Source organism: Diadema setosum, chromosome 1, assembly GCF_964275005.1.
Source record: "Diadema setosum chromosome 1, eeDiaSeto1, whole genome shotgun sequence".
Classification (NCBI taxonomy): Eukaryota; Metazoa; Echinodermata; class Echinoidea; order Diadematoida; family Diadematidae; genus Diadema; species Diadema setosum.
The window spans coordinates 3,050,223-3,063,023 of NC_092685.1; the positions used below are offsets into that span (position 1 = coordinate 3,050,223).

Genomic DNA, 12,801 nt, shown 5'->3' on the forward strand with positions numbered 1-12,801 from the left:
AATAAATCCGTATCTATTTTTTACTACACTACAAGTTAGGCATTCTGTAGTTTTACATATTTCTGAAATTCATCGACAGCTGAGCTGTGTTTCAAGATTGAGAGATACACTTTTTTTGTCATTATACAATTTTGTGTACATACTTTGTCACTGTGATACACTTCATTGTAAAGACCTCAAATTTTAGAATCTCTTGCTTAGTTGTGCCCAAGGACTGAACCATTTTTTTCCAACTGTGCTTAGAGTGTTTATATGTTCCTTTATTTGTTAGTGAAATCTCCTGTTTAAGAAATAAACCCGAACTGGGCCAGTAAAACCTGTGACACATGGTTTGTACGCTTGTACATGGTGTACTTCTAGGACACTGGGAAGTGCACATGCATGTTTGATGTGTGTTACAATGTACATGTATGATCATGTGCACACAGAGCTTTAAATTTCTGTTTGGATTCATGATGATTTCATTGTCATTTACTTCATTTAGGAATTGACAGCAAGAACTTGTTTCATTGTCATCTGTGACTGTGTCTGTATTTTTCCACACAGAAATCTTCTTGTGGGAGATAGGCTTGAGCTTCTTCATTATGGACAACGTTCATGTTGCCATCCGTGCAAGGCCCTTCATAAAAAGGTAACAATTGTGTGGTTTAAGAAATTGTACATTTTTTTTTTTTTTTTAGTACATGCACTACACTCATGGAATGATGGTCATGAAATAATGTGGTTCATTTTACATTTGAAATCAATGTTCATATGTGATCTCTTCTAGACCTTTAGACAGATCAGAAAGGTAGGTTTTGATGACCCATGGCCTTGCCCTTTCAACAGTTTACACCAGAAGCGTTTGAAGGGAGCCCTGTTTTCAAGTTGTATTTGTTGGGCTCCATAATGACGTGGACATCATGGTACTCTGATTCTGTTTTAAAAATTGTTAATTTGTTATTCGAATCAGATGTTTGTAATCAAGAGTGCTTCAGTAGTAAGATAAGAAATATGCAGATTGTGCTGTATTTTTGCCACTCCTTCATGTGTGTACATACACTGTACAGTGTGTGTTGAGTCTAGCATCTATTGTATGTATTTACCACACAATGTTGTTCCACTGCGTATTTCTAACAAGTTTGTTATTAGTACATTAGAAGGCATTCAAAGAAGGCAATTGCACATGATATTAAATTGTAGATTAGTGTTGATGTATTTTGATATAATTCATGTAGTAATGCTGTGAACATTCCATGTCATTTTCACACATCCATATTTATTGGAAAGGAAAGAAAAATAATAATGGTTGTAGTTGTATGCATCTGTGATGTTTCTGTGCATGATGTGCAATTTATGCAGCCAGCAGTTCACAACAAGTACAACCATCAGTATAAATTATCCACAGTCTAATATGTCATTATTTTGTGTATGTGGGAATGCTTCTGTGTTTGCCTTTCAGGGAGAAGGATAATGATGCAAAATTCTACTGGAAGACAGACACCAACACAGTCCAACAGGTTGACAGCCGAGGGAAGCATGTTGGGAAACCTTATACTTTTGGTAATACCAAAGCCTAAGCTAGTATGTTTTTATTTTACATTCTATTCTTCAGGTAGCTTTTCTTGTATCAATACCTAATAAGCCACACTGGTGTTTTACCTGCCAGTACCATACACAACCCATGAATCAAAGTCTGTATCTTCCATACCTGAAGATGTCAAAATGTACAATTTGTCTCTGAAATAGTTTCACGAAAGGACAAAATGTTGGCCCTCATTTGAAAACGTACAATATCAATGAAAGTTTCCGTGAGCAGTAGTGCTTCCAATGAAATGTAATGACAACTGCTGGAAAACATGCTTTCTATAAAAATCAGCATTTTGCTAAAACATGGCCTTTGCGTTGATATTTGTTTATGTGTGTGTGTCTAACTTCAGTAGGGAATGGGGAATTACTTACTTAGTCGTATCAATGTTGTACCACAGAAGAATGCATGTCTTCCTTTGAAATGAATGAATGAATGAATGAATGATAAATCAAGTGGAACACATAAATGATTATTTATTATTATAGAACCTATACACATTAAAAAAAAACTTTTCCTGATGAAACCAAGGTTTTGATCATTATTTTGTATTCATAATATGACATCTGAAGGCACAATTACCAGCATTCCTTTTGAAAGTACATGCATGCGCTCCTGCTAATACTTTGTAACTCATGTGTGAAACTGCAAAGCGTTGCTTACAAAAAGTTATCTTGTTTTTATGATTTCCGAAGTGTTTTTATAACATGGGTGTAAGAAGTGACATTGCCATATATTGAGAGATGATATACGAGTTGAAGAGTTAACTTAAAACCTGATGGCAGTATTTGCACTCCCTACAGAAATATAAAAAGATTGAGCATATTATAAAGATGAAATTCGATATATCTGAACTTTTTTGTAATAGAACATGTAAACTGTACAATGCAACACCAGGTTTTAATTTTACTGCAAATTTCATCTGTTTCAACCCCTCCTTTTGTTACAGAGCAATTTCCAACAACTTTTTTTTTGCTTGTGTGAAATGAGTACATACAACTATTAAATTTTCTTTCAGATCGTGTTTTTGTTGAGGATGAGACTACGCAAGATGTGTATGAGGAAATTGCACAACCCATTGTGGAGTCAGCCATGGATGGCTATGATGGTAAGTTATCTAACTCATATAATGACCAAGACAAAGAGCATGCAGCATTAGTTACAAAGTGTGTGCAATTTTGGTATTCTTTTGTTAAATAATAATCTGTTATTAGTTTCATGATATCATCAAAAGAGAGCTCAATAAAATCATACCCTTCCTGTGTTGAGATAAGTAAAACATGCTATTTAAGTGCTCATGTCACTGGTGAAAGGATGATGTATTGATGCTACTATTTTCTTTGGTAATGTTGTACACAGGAGATCGTTTTGCACTTATCATAGTAATATGAAATAAAAAAAAAAAAAAATGCCTCAAATCTGTTAAAGAATCCTAGACAGAATTTGATGCTCAGCAACATTCTCTGGTTTTAACTAGATTTGCTGTATTTTGAAGACTTCTTGTAAAAACATTTTCTTGACAATTGTAGATATCTCTTTTTCACTCAAGCCTACAATGGTTGCATGCCAGTTTTTAGATGATTCATCAGTTGCAAATGTCTTGAACACATCAGGCAGGTTCATAGCAATTTTTTGGCTCTTCTGTCTTTTGTCTTTCATTTTGTTTTCTCTAACTTTGTTCTTTTTTTTTCTTCAGGCACAATCTTTGCATATGGCCAGACGGCTAGTGGAAAGACTTACACTATGCAGGGAAATAACATGTGTCCGGGCATCATACCAAGCACAGTGCAGGAAATATTTGACACCATTGAAAATGTAAGTTTTCAACAACAATGCTATAATTCAGTGGTATATGAATTAAGTTGTATTTCATTGGCCTATAAATGTTTGTGATATCATGTTTACCCATTTTTTTTTTTTGCCTCGGCAAGTTTTGCCTTTAAGAAGGATGCTTTGGGGGGAAAAGAAGCAAGGCCATTGACATTAGACATTCAGAAGCAATTTCAGCAACTGAATTCAGTGTATTTACATGGAACTTGTTTGGTTACTTGCTTTGAACATTAGTGAAGATTCCTTTTTTCTTTGAATGTTAAAACTGTATTCTTCCTTGTATTTTATTTTGTCCACTGGCTATCTATTTGACCATAAATATGTTAGACAAATATATGACTGGTAAACCCTTGCATTTTCTTTGGATAAATTCCATTCATCATTGCTTTGTTACAGTTATGAAGTAGCGCTATAATATCAGAATGTAGCATTTCTTTTTGCCCAATTAGTTCTGACATAGACTTCAGAGTTCTCCAAGTTGTACTTGTTTATTTATTTATTTTTTCTCAGACACCAGACAGAGAGTTTCTTCTCAGGGTTAGCTACCTCGAGCTGTACAATGAGTCACTGACTGATTTATTGTGCGATGAAAAGAAGCAGCTGAGTATTCGAGAAAACGGGGTATGTATAAGCTCCCTTGCTTTATATTTTTGCCATGCCACAAGTGATATTGCAGTTCACAGTCAATCTTTATCATTTACAGCAAAACAGAGATATGATGTATGACATGTGTATGAAATTTAGTAGACTTATTCATTCCTTTTCATTTGATATTAAGGTCCAATATTAAAAATGTGTAAAGTGAATCCAAATGATGTGTTGAGTGCTGCATTTCATTTGTTGTGCATAGAGATTGCAGAAATCTCCTTGGCATATAGCTATAAAGTTAATACGGTCTTTGTGAATGATTTCTATGATCTATTGTTTTATGAAATAAGTGTTGTCCTCTGTGTTGACCTAATCTTTACATGTTCTTGAATACTTCATGTAGTGTGATTATGTGTGCAATAAAATTGCAAAGTACTATCAGCTCTGTGTAACACCGAGGTGGCCACTATTTCATGACTTTGATAAGATGCTTGTCTACAAGCTTTCCATTCACCTTGGCCAACTATGATATTGTTCCTTCGCTAATGCCATGTAGGAGAGAGTATACGTGAGTAACCTGACGGAGGAGGTCACAACGAGTATTACCCAGATCCTGGGGTTGATGAAGAAAGGAGACGCCCGCCGCCATGTGGGGAGAACCAACATGAACGAACACAGCAGCAGGTCACACACAATCTTCTGCATGGTATGAATCTTTCAATTTGACAGTGATGTGCAATGTTGCACAGTTCTGCAGAAAAACCACTTGCAGTGTTCATTTTCTGTGCATATCATAACATCACATCTGGAGGCTATTATGATAATATATAATCTCAATGATTAATGTTGTGATCAGTTTTTGACATGAAAGGATTTTGACAAGTTTCAACCGTCAGTTTGCTATAAATACATGGTAACGCTGTCCTATGTTCTCCTGTGTAGATGATGTGCATGCACAGTAAAATCTGGATTGAACAGATTAAACAATGAAATATCTTTATTTTGACTACATTGATATGTGACTATCAACTCTAGAAGTATTGAAAACATAAACCACATCAGCAAAATATCCCTTTGCATGTCTGAATGTACTATAATTTCACTTCTTTCACTTAAAAAAAGAATGATTTGATACCATTTTTTCATTCATAAGGCTTTAGAAGCTGTAGAGTTATGAACCATACTTCTGACATCTGATCTCTGCCTTTCTTGCGTGATGTAATCATTTTTCTTGTCATTGCAGATCATTGAGTCAAGAGGACGAAGCCAAAAGGGACATTCAGTTGACGGTGCTGTCAAGGTTTCTCATTTGGTGTGTACAAGATGATGCCTTCCATTACAGTCCATTGTCCCATGTTGTATGCTGATACTTGCACCATCTGAGTCTACAAGTAACAATTATACCCAATAAGAATAGAAGCATTGAATCGTTTATTTGACATCGACATGGCATACTTACCTCAAAGTGGAAGCAGAGTTTGGCATTTCAGATTGTGAGGCTTTTGACTTCACTGCCAATTGATAAGGAAAAAGGATATTGTTAAACTGAGGGGAAAACTCAGTTATGATAAACATGGATTGGCATCAATAGCAAGACAGTAGAGTGGTGAGCATGTCTATTGGCATTGTTCGTTCATGGTCCTAATTTTAATGTATATCTCAAGCAGCAGATCACGTTTGCTGATACTGTTTCATATGCTATCATTTTGAAAATGTTACTTCATTTTGATAAAATGGAATGCTGTTATTCCACTGACTTCTTGCATACTTTGCAGGAAGTGTCAATACAGTGTTTGTATAGTGCTAAACTCTGGCATTGACCTGACTGTGACATTGATGTTTTAACCTGACCAGAATCTGGTTGACCTGGCTGGTTCCGAGCGAGCCAATGAAACCAAAGCTGAAGGCGCCCGATTAAAAGAGGCCTGCATCATCAACCAATCCCTCTTCACCCTTGGCTCTGTCATCAACCGGCTAGCATCTGGGTCTGACTTTATTCCGTTCCGTGACTCCAAGCTGACACGGATTCTTCAGTCCTCACTTGGGGGCAATGCTAAGACTGCCATCATCTGCACCATCACTGCAGCCTCCCTGGAACAGACTCAGTCCACCTTGCAGGTAACAAAACCATTCTTTCCCTGTGATGGGATGGTATAAATCTTGAGAGTTAATCACCTGATTAAAACCATGATCCATATTAAAAAAAAATTTTTCATTAAAACCCATATGTGGACTAAAGATTGATTTTTGTGTTCTGCTTTTTGTTCAAAATGATACCCCCAAAACAATTACAACAAATAAAGAACACACGATTACACAGAACATTCCCAGAAGATCAAGCTATGTGTATATTAAGAATTGCATTTTGTCAAATGTTAGTCCTTCTTACACATTTCATTATACTGACTCCAGACTCCAGTGGAATAGACTGAGTGTAATCACAGGAGATTGTCAACAACTCCAACTCTTAATACACCATATGAGAAAGGACAAAAAATTTCAGATGACCAAAGCGTCATACTCTAATACATTTCCTGAAATTTGATCAAGCCTTGTATGATGTTATCAGAGGTGCCAACTGTTCTTTTTTTCCATTAATTTGTACTGTTGTTTTCTGTTTTTACTAAAAAAATACAGCAGTTTCATGAAAAATATTGTTTTTTCTGATATTGTTTTACACCTGCCTATTGCAGGAAATGTAAAAATAATGATTTTCCACCAAAATTACACCTATTCGGACCTCAGAATACTGCAATGTTGTTCATGAGATACTGTACGAGCTGAAATTTTTTGCGGTGGTTTTATTTTCGCGAATTTCGCGAATCGCCTTTGAACCGCGAAAATAACAGCACGCGAAAATAACAACGTGCAAAAACAAAAACGCGCGAGACCCTCGCAACCGCGAAATTAACAACACGTGAAAATGTCCTCCAAGTAGCAATTCGCGAAAATTTCAGCTCGTACAGTAGGTATCCCTGTATTATGTTGTATCGAGAGTGGAAATTTCTTTGACGGTAAAGTAAGTTCTGGTAAAGGCCAGTGGTCACAGTGAAAGACGTATGAAATACTAGGTGGAGGTGGAATTGATCTCTCATTTCTTCCTACTCCAAATGTAAATATTGTGTCTTGTCTGTTCACCGATGCAGTTTGCTACGAGGGCGAAGACCATCAAGAACAAGCCAGTGATGAACGAGATCCTATCAGATGAAGCCTTGATGCAGCGCATGAGAAAAGAGATTCAGGAGCTGAAGAAGAAACTAGAAGGGGTGAGCAAGGTGAAACTAACTTCTTGATTCCTTCATCATATTTCTCTCCACAGGGGCAGATCCAGGAATTCCGTAAAGGGGAAGCACCTTTACAAAACTAAAGGGGGTGTACAAGCCCCCCCCCCCCCCATTTTTCTTTTTTCTTTCTTTTGTTTTAACAAAAAATAAAGAGGGGTTGCATGCCTGGTGCACCCCCCTCTGGATCCGCCACTGCTCCATATCATAATTCATACACACATAAAATTCCTTCATCTGTTCCCGCTGATATTAATAACTTCATTAAGCTTTAACCTTGATGTATAAGACTCGGGGTTCAAAAGTCGTGAAAGGCTGGGGCAAAACCTTTCATGGTTTTAAAATTATCTTTAAAAAAAAAATCACAAGGGGGTTGATTCATCCTCCCCCCCCCCCCCAGTCCTTTTAGGGTTAAGAGAATTTTTTTTCCACATTCACTTTGTTATGTCCCTTTGTCATCCATTTTCCTTCTTCTGCCTTCTTGCATTCTCACTTTATCTTCACTGATTGTCAGTCTTAATCTCTGACTCTCTCTGTCTGTTTTCTTGGGTATTCAGTACAAAGATCAGACAACAACAGCCCTGACAAATGGTGAGGTAGAGGCCCTTCTGTTGCAGGAGAAGGAAAAGGTGAAGGCAGAGGTCATGCAGGAGATGAACAAGAAACTGGATTACTTCAACAACCATCTTGTGGTGTCCAAAGGTGGAAGCCAACCAAAACTCAAGAGGAAGGTGGGTGGACATACTCAGGATGCCTGGAAATAGTTTCTTAAAATTGCTGTTTACTCAACAGGGTTCTTACTGGCTGTCAAGTGATCTTGATATTCTGGGCTGGAGTAATGAGCTATATGATATTCTACATATCCTAGGCTCGACATCAACAGTGGTCTGGGGCTACTGAAAATTTATGCCAGGCCACCAAACCTCCAAAAAGGTTATCTTATGCTGATCTGATTGGGCAACTGATATTCTAAATGGATTATTGTGTTTTCTATTTCAGTCCACCAACATTTTAATTTCAAAGATTGATGCCCTATGTAAATTTGTCTTTGTCATCTCTGGGTATGTATTGTAATATTTTCTTCACAGTTAAAAATGAAAGAGTAACTTGGCTTCTTGTTGAAATGTGTTGTGAGTTATTCCCCTTTTTGTTTGTTTATTTCTGAAACTAATGCTGATATTGTCGTACTGATACACAAGCAGTCAGTAAGTTGTTTTAGAGATCATATTCCGTACCAGATTTGACATGTCCTGTGGTATCTTGAAAGTAAATCAATACAAATATTGCATTGGACAATTGACATTTGACAAAAAAAAAAAAAATGTCTTCTTGCACCTTCAGAAGTAATTGCCTGGATGGTTCCATTGCAAATTTACTCTAGCCAAGATTTGGAAAATTGAGAAAGATGAACCCTCAGTTTAGCAAAGCCTACCCTGGTACCTTTAATTCACCATGATAGTAGGTATTGCAGTTTGCAAGAAATGAGAATGTAGCAGTAAATTGCCTATAAATACTTCATACTTTTGAACTTTACTTCACCACAGGCTCGTAGGGAGACATGGTGCCCTGGCATGCGCAAGGGCGTCTTCATGTCCCCAGGCCCCATGACACGGCGAGCCGTGGGTGGTCCATCATCAGTGGATGTGTCCATGCTTTCCCTCCCAGGGTCTGCCAACATGAGCCAGTCCTCTGTGGACAGTAATAGTCCCAGCTCTATCAGCAGCAGTGGTGAGATATGCATTCTCTTTCCACTCCCAGTAGGAGCAGAGCAATTTTTGTTCTTGTTTCAATAGTACATGTACATTTCATGGGAATATCTAGTAGCAGAATGAGTCACACTGAACAATACATAATGTGGAGTTCTAACAGACAGACATCAAATACAAACATGTGAGACGGCCCCTACTACAAAACCTTGCTATTTGACATGACGATGAACAAAGTTCAAGGTCAGCATTCAGAATTATGTTTTGAAAACTTTATATTTCTGTCACCTACTAATCGTGGACCTCATTACTTTCTTTCTAGATATTAGAAATGCAAAATCACAACTCATAGAAGGGCTATTTGAATGGGTACAATTACTCATAAGTTACATACCAGTACTTTTTAACGTCATGGAATTTTGAGCAGCGTGACATTAACAGATAATGCTTCAAAGCAAGCATCCATTGCAGCTCAGGCACAAATGCACAGTAGCTGTAACTTATTGTGATACCTTTGCATGATTGCATTGAGTTATGTTTCATTACAGAGCATCAACCTGGCAAAAAAACCCCAAAAACAATATTACACAAATGTCCTTTTGCAAAAGGACATGTATACATGTGCATTTTTTGCCAAGATGGGGGCAGAGTCATACAATGAAAAAACTGAATTGTGAAATATATTTTTGAGTGGTCTCCCTGTCATACAGCAAAAACAAAGTCATTGCCTGGCAGTACTTGTTGATCTTCAAGGTCCCCAGACTGAGTACAAGAAACTGTGATTTTTTAATTATGACTGTCAGAATATTACTTGAAAGGTACATGGAAGAATTTAACTTAAATTTAAGTTTATTGGTGTTAATCTTGAACAATTAGGCCAGCTGAATGTGGTTTTAAGGTGGTCATTGCATGGAGGTTCTTGTTTCACCGTAAATGTTAGGAGTGTTTTTGTTAGCGTACGTACTGTACTGCTTGCGCAAAACACAGGGAAAACAGGGTAATAGTTCTTAGAGGTAGGGAATCCCATTTGCATGCCTTAAATGAAGAGTTGTATAAATACAGTGGTATGCTGAAGAGAGTATCATTTTAGAAACTCCCATAAAGTATTGAAAGTGGAAGGTAACATTTAGTACATTTTTATTGACCGTTAGATTTTGAATTGAATTTTTTTTGGGGCTCACCGTAAATTCCTAGGCTACCTTTGCAGACCCATGCACTGCAAGTGTGTCCATCATGTATATTTTGTGAAGAAAGTTCATCAAAACTTACAAACATTTCTATATACATTCTTGCCACACACTCTATATGTTATTACATCAGCTCTTATACTTTTAGATTTGTGTTTATAGATAAAAAATACAGAAGACTGCAACAAAAAGGCTTAAGTGTGGCTGACACACAGAACTACTGAGTAGTTGAGTTTTGTGCATTATTCAAATTGTAGATAACTGTTGATTTCCAAATTTCTCAGCAGTGGCCTAAACAAGTCCCCTGAGGTTCATATTTAATGTTTTGCTGCATTTTGGGAGGTCTGTAAAAGGTATCCCCTACCTTTAATGATGTACCAGTTGGTCATTCTTTTGTCTTCAACTGCACACAGTATGTTTCAGTTGATACTTTGATCCTCACAACTGTAGCCTTATATATAGTTCATTTGATTCTTATCAAACATGAATTATATTTCTCTTTGCTGTCATTTCATGTCGTGCTGGTCAATTGCATTATTGGTGAGCATAATTATCCGTATGTCACTTGTTTTTACCAACTTCCTTTGCTGTGCTAATGTGAATGCCATGTGTTCTGGAGAATATGTCTTGTGTGATGTGCTGTAGTGTAGTATATAATGTCTACTGTTTGTGTGCTTTGCAGTCCTACCTTGATTTGATATTCATTTGCTTTAGTAGAGCTCATGTTAGCATTAGATGCATGCAGTAGTAGGTTGAAGGAAACAAAGTTGTCCTCAAGTCACCATCATGTCTGATTTCAAAATTTAGGGTTTCATTACCTGTTATATTTTGGTGAACGAAACTCACAATCAAAATCATATGCTTTCATCACACCAGAATGATTTCCCATCCATCCCCCCAAGTAGAAGCTACTCTTATGGCCTGCATCTAAATACAAAATACTTTAGGGGACTGTCAGTTTCTCATGAGCAGCAGCTCTTTGATGGTTACCAAGTTAAGGGCTGGCATGACTAAAGATAATATGCAACTTATCCATGAACACTGAAGCTTGAAATTGCCTTTGTTCTGTATGTTTTTTTATAACTTATCTCCCGTGTCTGTTAAATGTAGTGCTTGTTGCAGTTATTATATTCCTCACTCTTTTATTTTGCCTGTAATGTTGCAGCCCTCCTTAACTGCTTCAGCTTGAACCTGTTCTTACTAACTTATAAATGAGTGTTTGTTTATCGCAACTTTTGTAATTTCTTTATTCTCACCTTTTTGAATGGAAAAAATGAATACGTCATAATGTTTTGATAGACTATTGTGACTTTTGTATTACTTTATCCTGAACACAGCAATGATCAGAATATTCCCCTGAGAAGTCTAATACCAATTTGCAAGAATACCTTACCTGTACAACCATGATATTTAGTAAACGACATTGGTTGTTTTTCAGTAGCAGCAGTCGATAAAGTGACTAATGAATTGGCTAAACATTCTTTCTTAATGCAGAATTCAACGAAGAAGCCTCCCACAATTTTCGGCATGAAATACTGTCGTCCACTGAAGGTGTCGACTTTGAACCATTTGACCTTGACCTTGGGCAACCGTCCAAGCCAAAGCGGAGGAGGGCTAATGTTCGCTTTGCTGAAGATGTGGAGAGATTTATGTCTGAGGAGTATTCTAAGGATGCAGCCAGCCAAACAGATGTAAGTCAAAGAGGACTCTACACATGTGACCCAGAAGGGTTCATTACTGTAGCCTTTACAGGATTGTAAGTTCCTTTTTATGTGCGTGTGTGTTTTTGTTATGTTTTGTAATTGTATAAAGGTATGCTTCATTTTACTTAATTGCATCTCCAATGAAGTACTTGGAAATTGTGTGTAATATCAGTACACCTGAGCTAAGAAAACTTCTTTTTGAAGTTGGGTCAGATGCTCTACTCTGTTCTTGCTTTCTTATTCTTTTTTCCTGAAAAGACGGATGAGAGGAAGTCAGATGCTGTATCATATCACTCAGAAATCCTGATTACATCACATTTTATATCTCATATTATTGCATTCTTGAAAAAGTGTTGTTGTTAGTATGTCTCATTGTGTCTGTGTTTGTGTTTGTTTAGCCTGTTGAAGCTGCAACTCCTGAAACCAAGTCAGAAGAAGATGAGGATCTCCGGCAAGCCTTTGAAGATGCACTGAGCGAACTCATCAGTAAAGATTCAGAAATCAATGAAATGAAGGTACTATCTTTAATGTAAAATTTCAATTTGGACTTTCAGGAAAAAAGAGCTGTTAGAGACATCAAAGAATGGACATTTGTTCCATTTTGACTACCCAAAACAGTAAAAAGTGTAATGGGTAAGTTGGTTGTACAATGATTGCAGCATGAAAGAAAAAAGAAAACAAAATAAAACCACGCAAAGTATCAGTTTCGCCTTACCTTAATGACCTCTGTTCAATGTCTGCTTTGAGCCTTGAATGTAGTCTAACACACTCAATTAGAAAAGAAGTTCACATTTACGGTACTTTGTCATGTGTTCTACCGACAAACAGTTTTATCACTAGTACAATATCTACTAAGTGAAGTCATTTTGACCAATTACAGACAAAGGTGTCAAGAGTGTCTCAGGTCATATTACCCATAGAGACATGGCAAGGGTTGGG

At 37.0% G+C, this 12,801-nt stretch overlaps 2 protein-coding genes across 2 annotated transcripts in view; both read left to right on the top strand.

Moving 5' to 3' along the window:
* The first annotated feature begins 552 nt into the window (after window positions 1–552).
* LOC140232776 (uncharacterized) lies at window positions 553–4,514 on the top strand. Its single transcript, XM_072312894.1, has 6 exons — window positions 553–631; window positions 1,442–1,542; window positions 2,586–2,675; window positions 3,264–3,382; window positions 3,908–4,018; window positions 4,389–4,514. The coding sequence occupies exons 1-6, from the start codon at window positions 585–587 to the stop codon at window positions 4,512–4,514; spliced, it is 594 nt and encodes a 197-aa protein (XP_072168995.1). The 5' UTR covers window positions 553–584.
* A 917-nt stretch (window positions 4,515–5,431) lies between these two features.
* LOC140232786 (uncharacterized) overlaps window positions 5,432–12,801 on the top strand; it is a 34,206-nt gene continuing 26,836 nt past the window's right edge. The window contains exons 1-7 of the mRNA XM_072312906.1: window positions 5,432–5,461; window positions 5,840–6,103; window positions 7,132–7,260; window positions 7,824–7,997; window positions 8,811–8,994; window positions 11,654–11,850; window positions 12,261–12,377. Of these exons, the coding sequence (XP_072169007.1) occupies window positions 5,432–5,461; window positions 5,840–6,103; window positions 7,132–7,260; window positions 7,824–7,997; window positions 8,811–8,994; window positions 11,654–11,850; window positions 12,261–12,377 (1,095 nt within the window). The remainder of the gene's footprint in view (window positions 5,462–5,839; window positions 6,104–7,131; window positions 7,261–7,823; window positions 7,998–8,810; window positions 8,995–11,653; window positions 11,851–12,260; window positions 12,378–12,801) is intronic.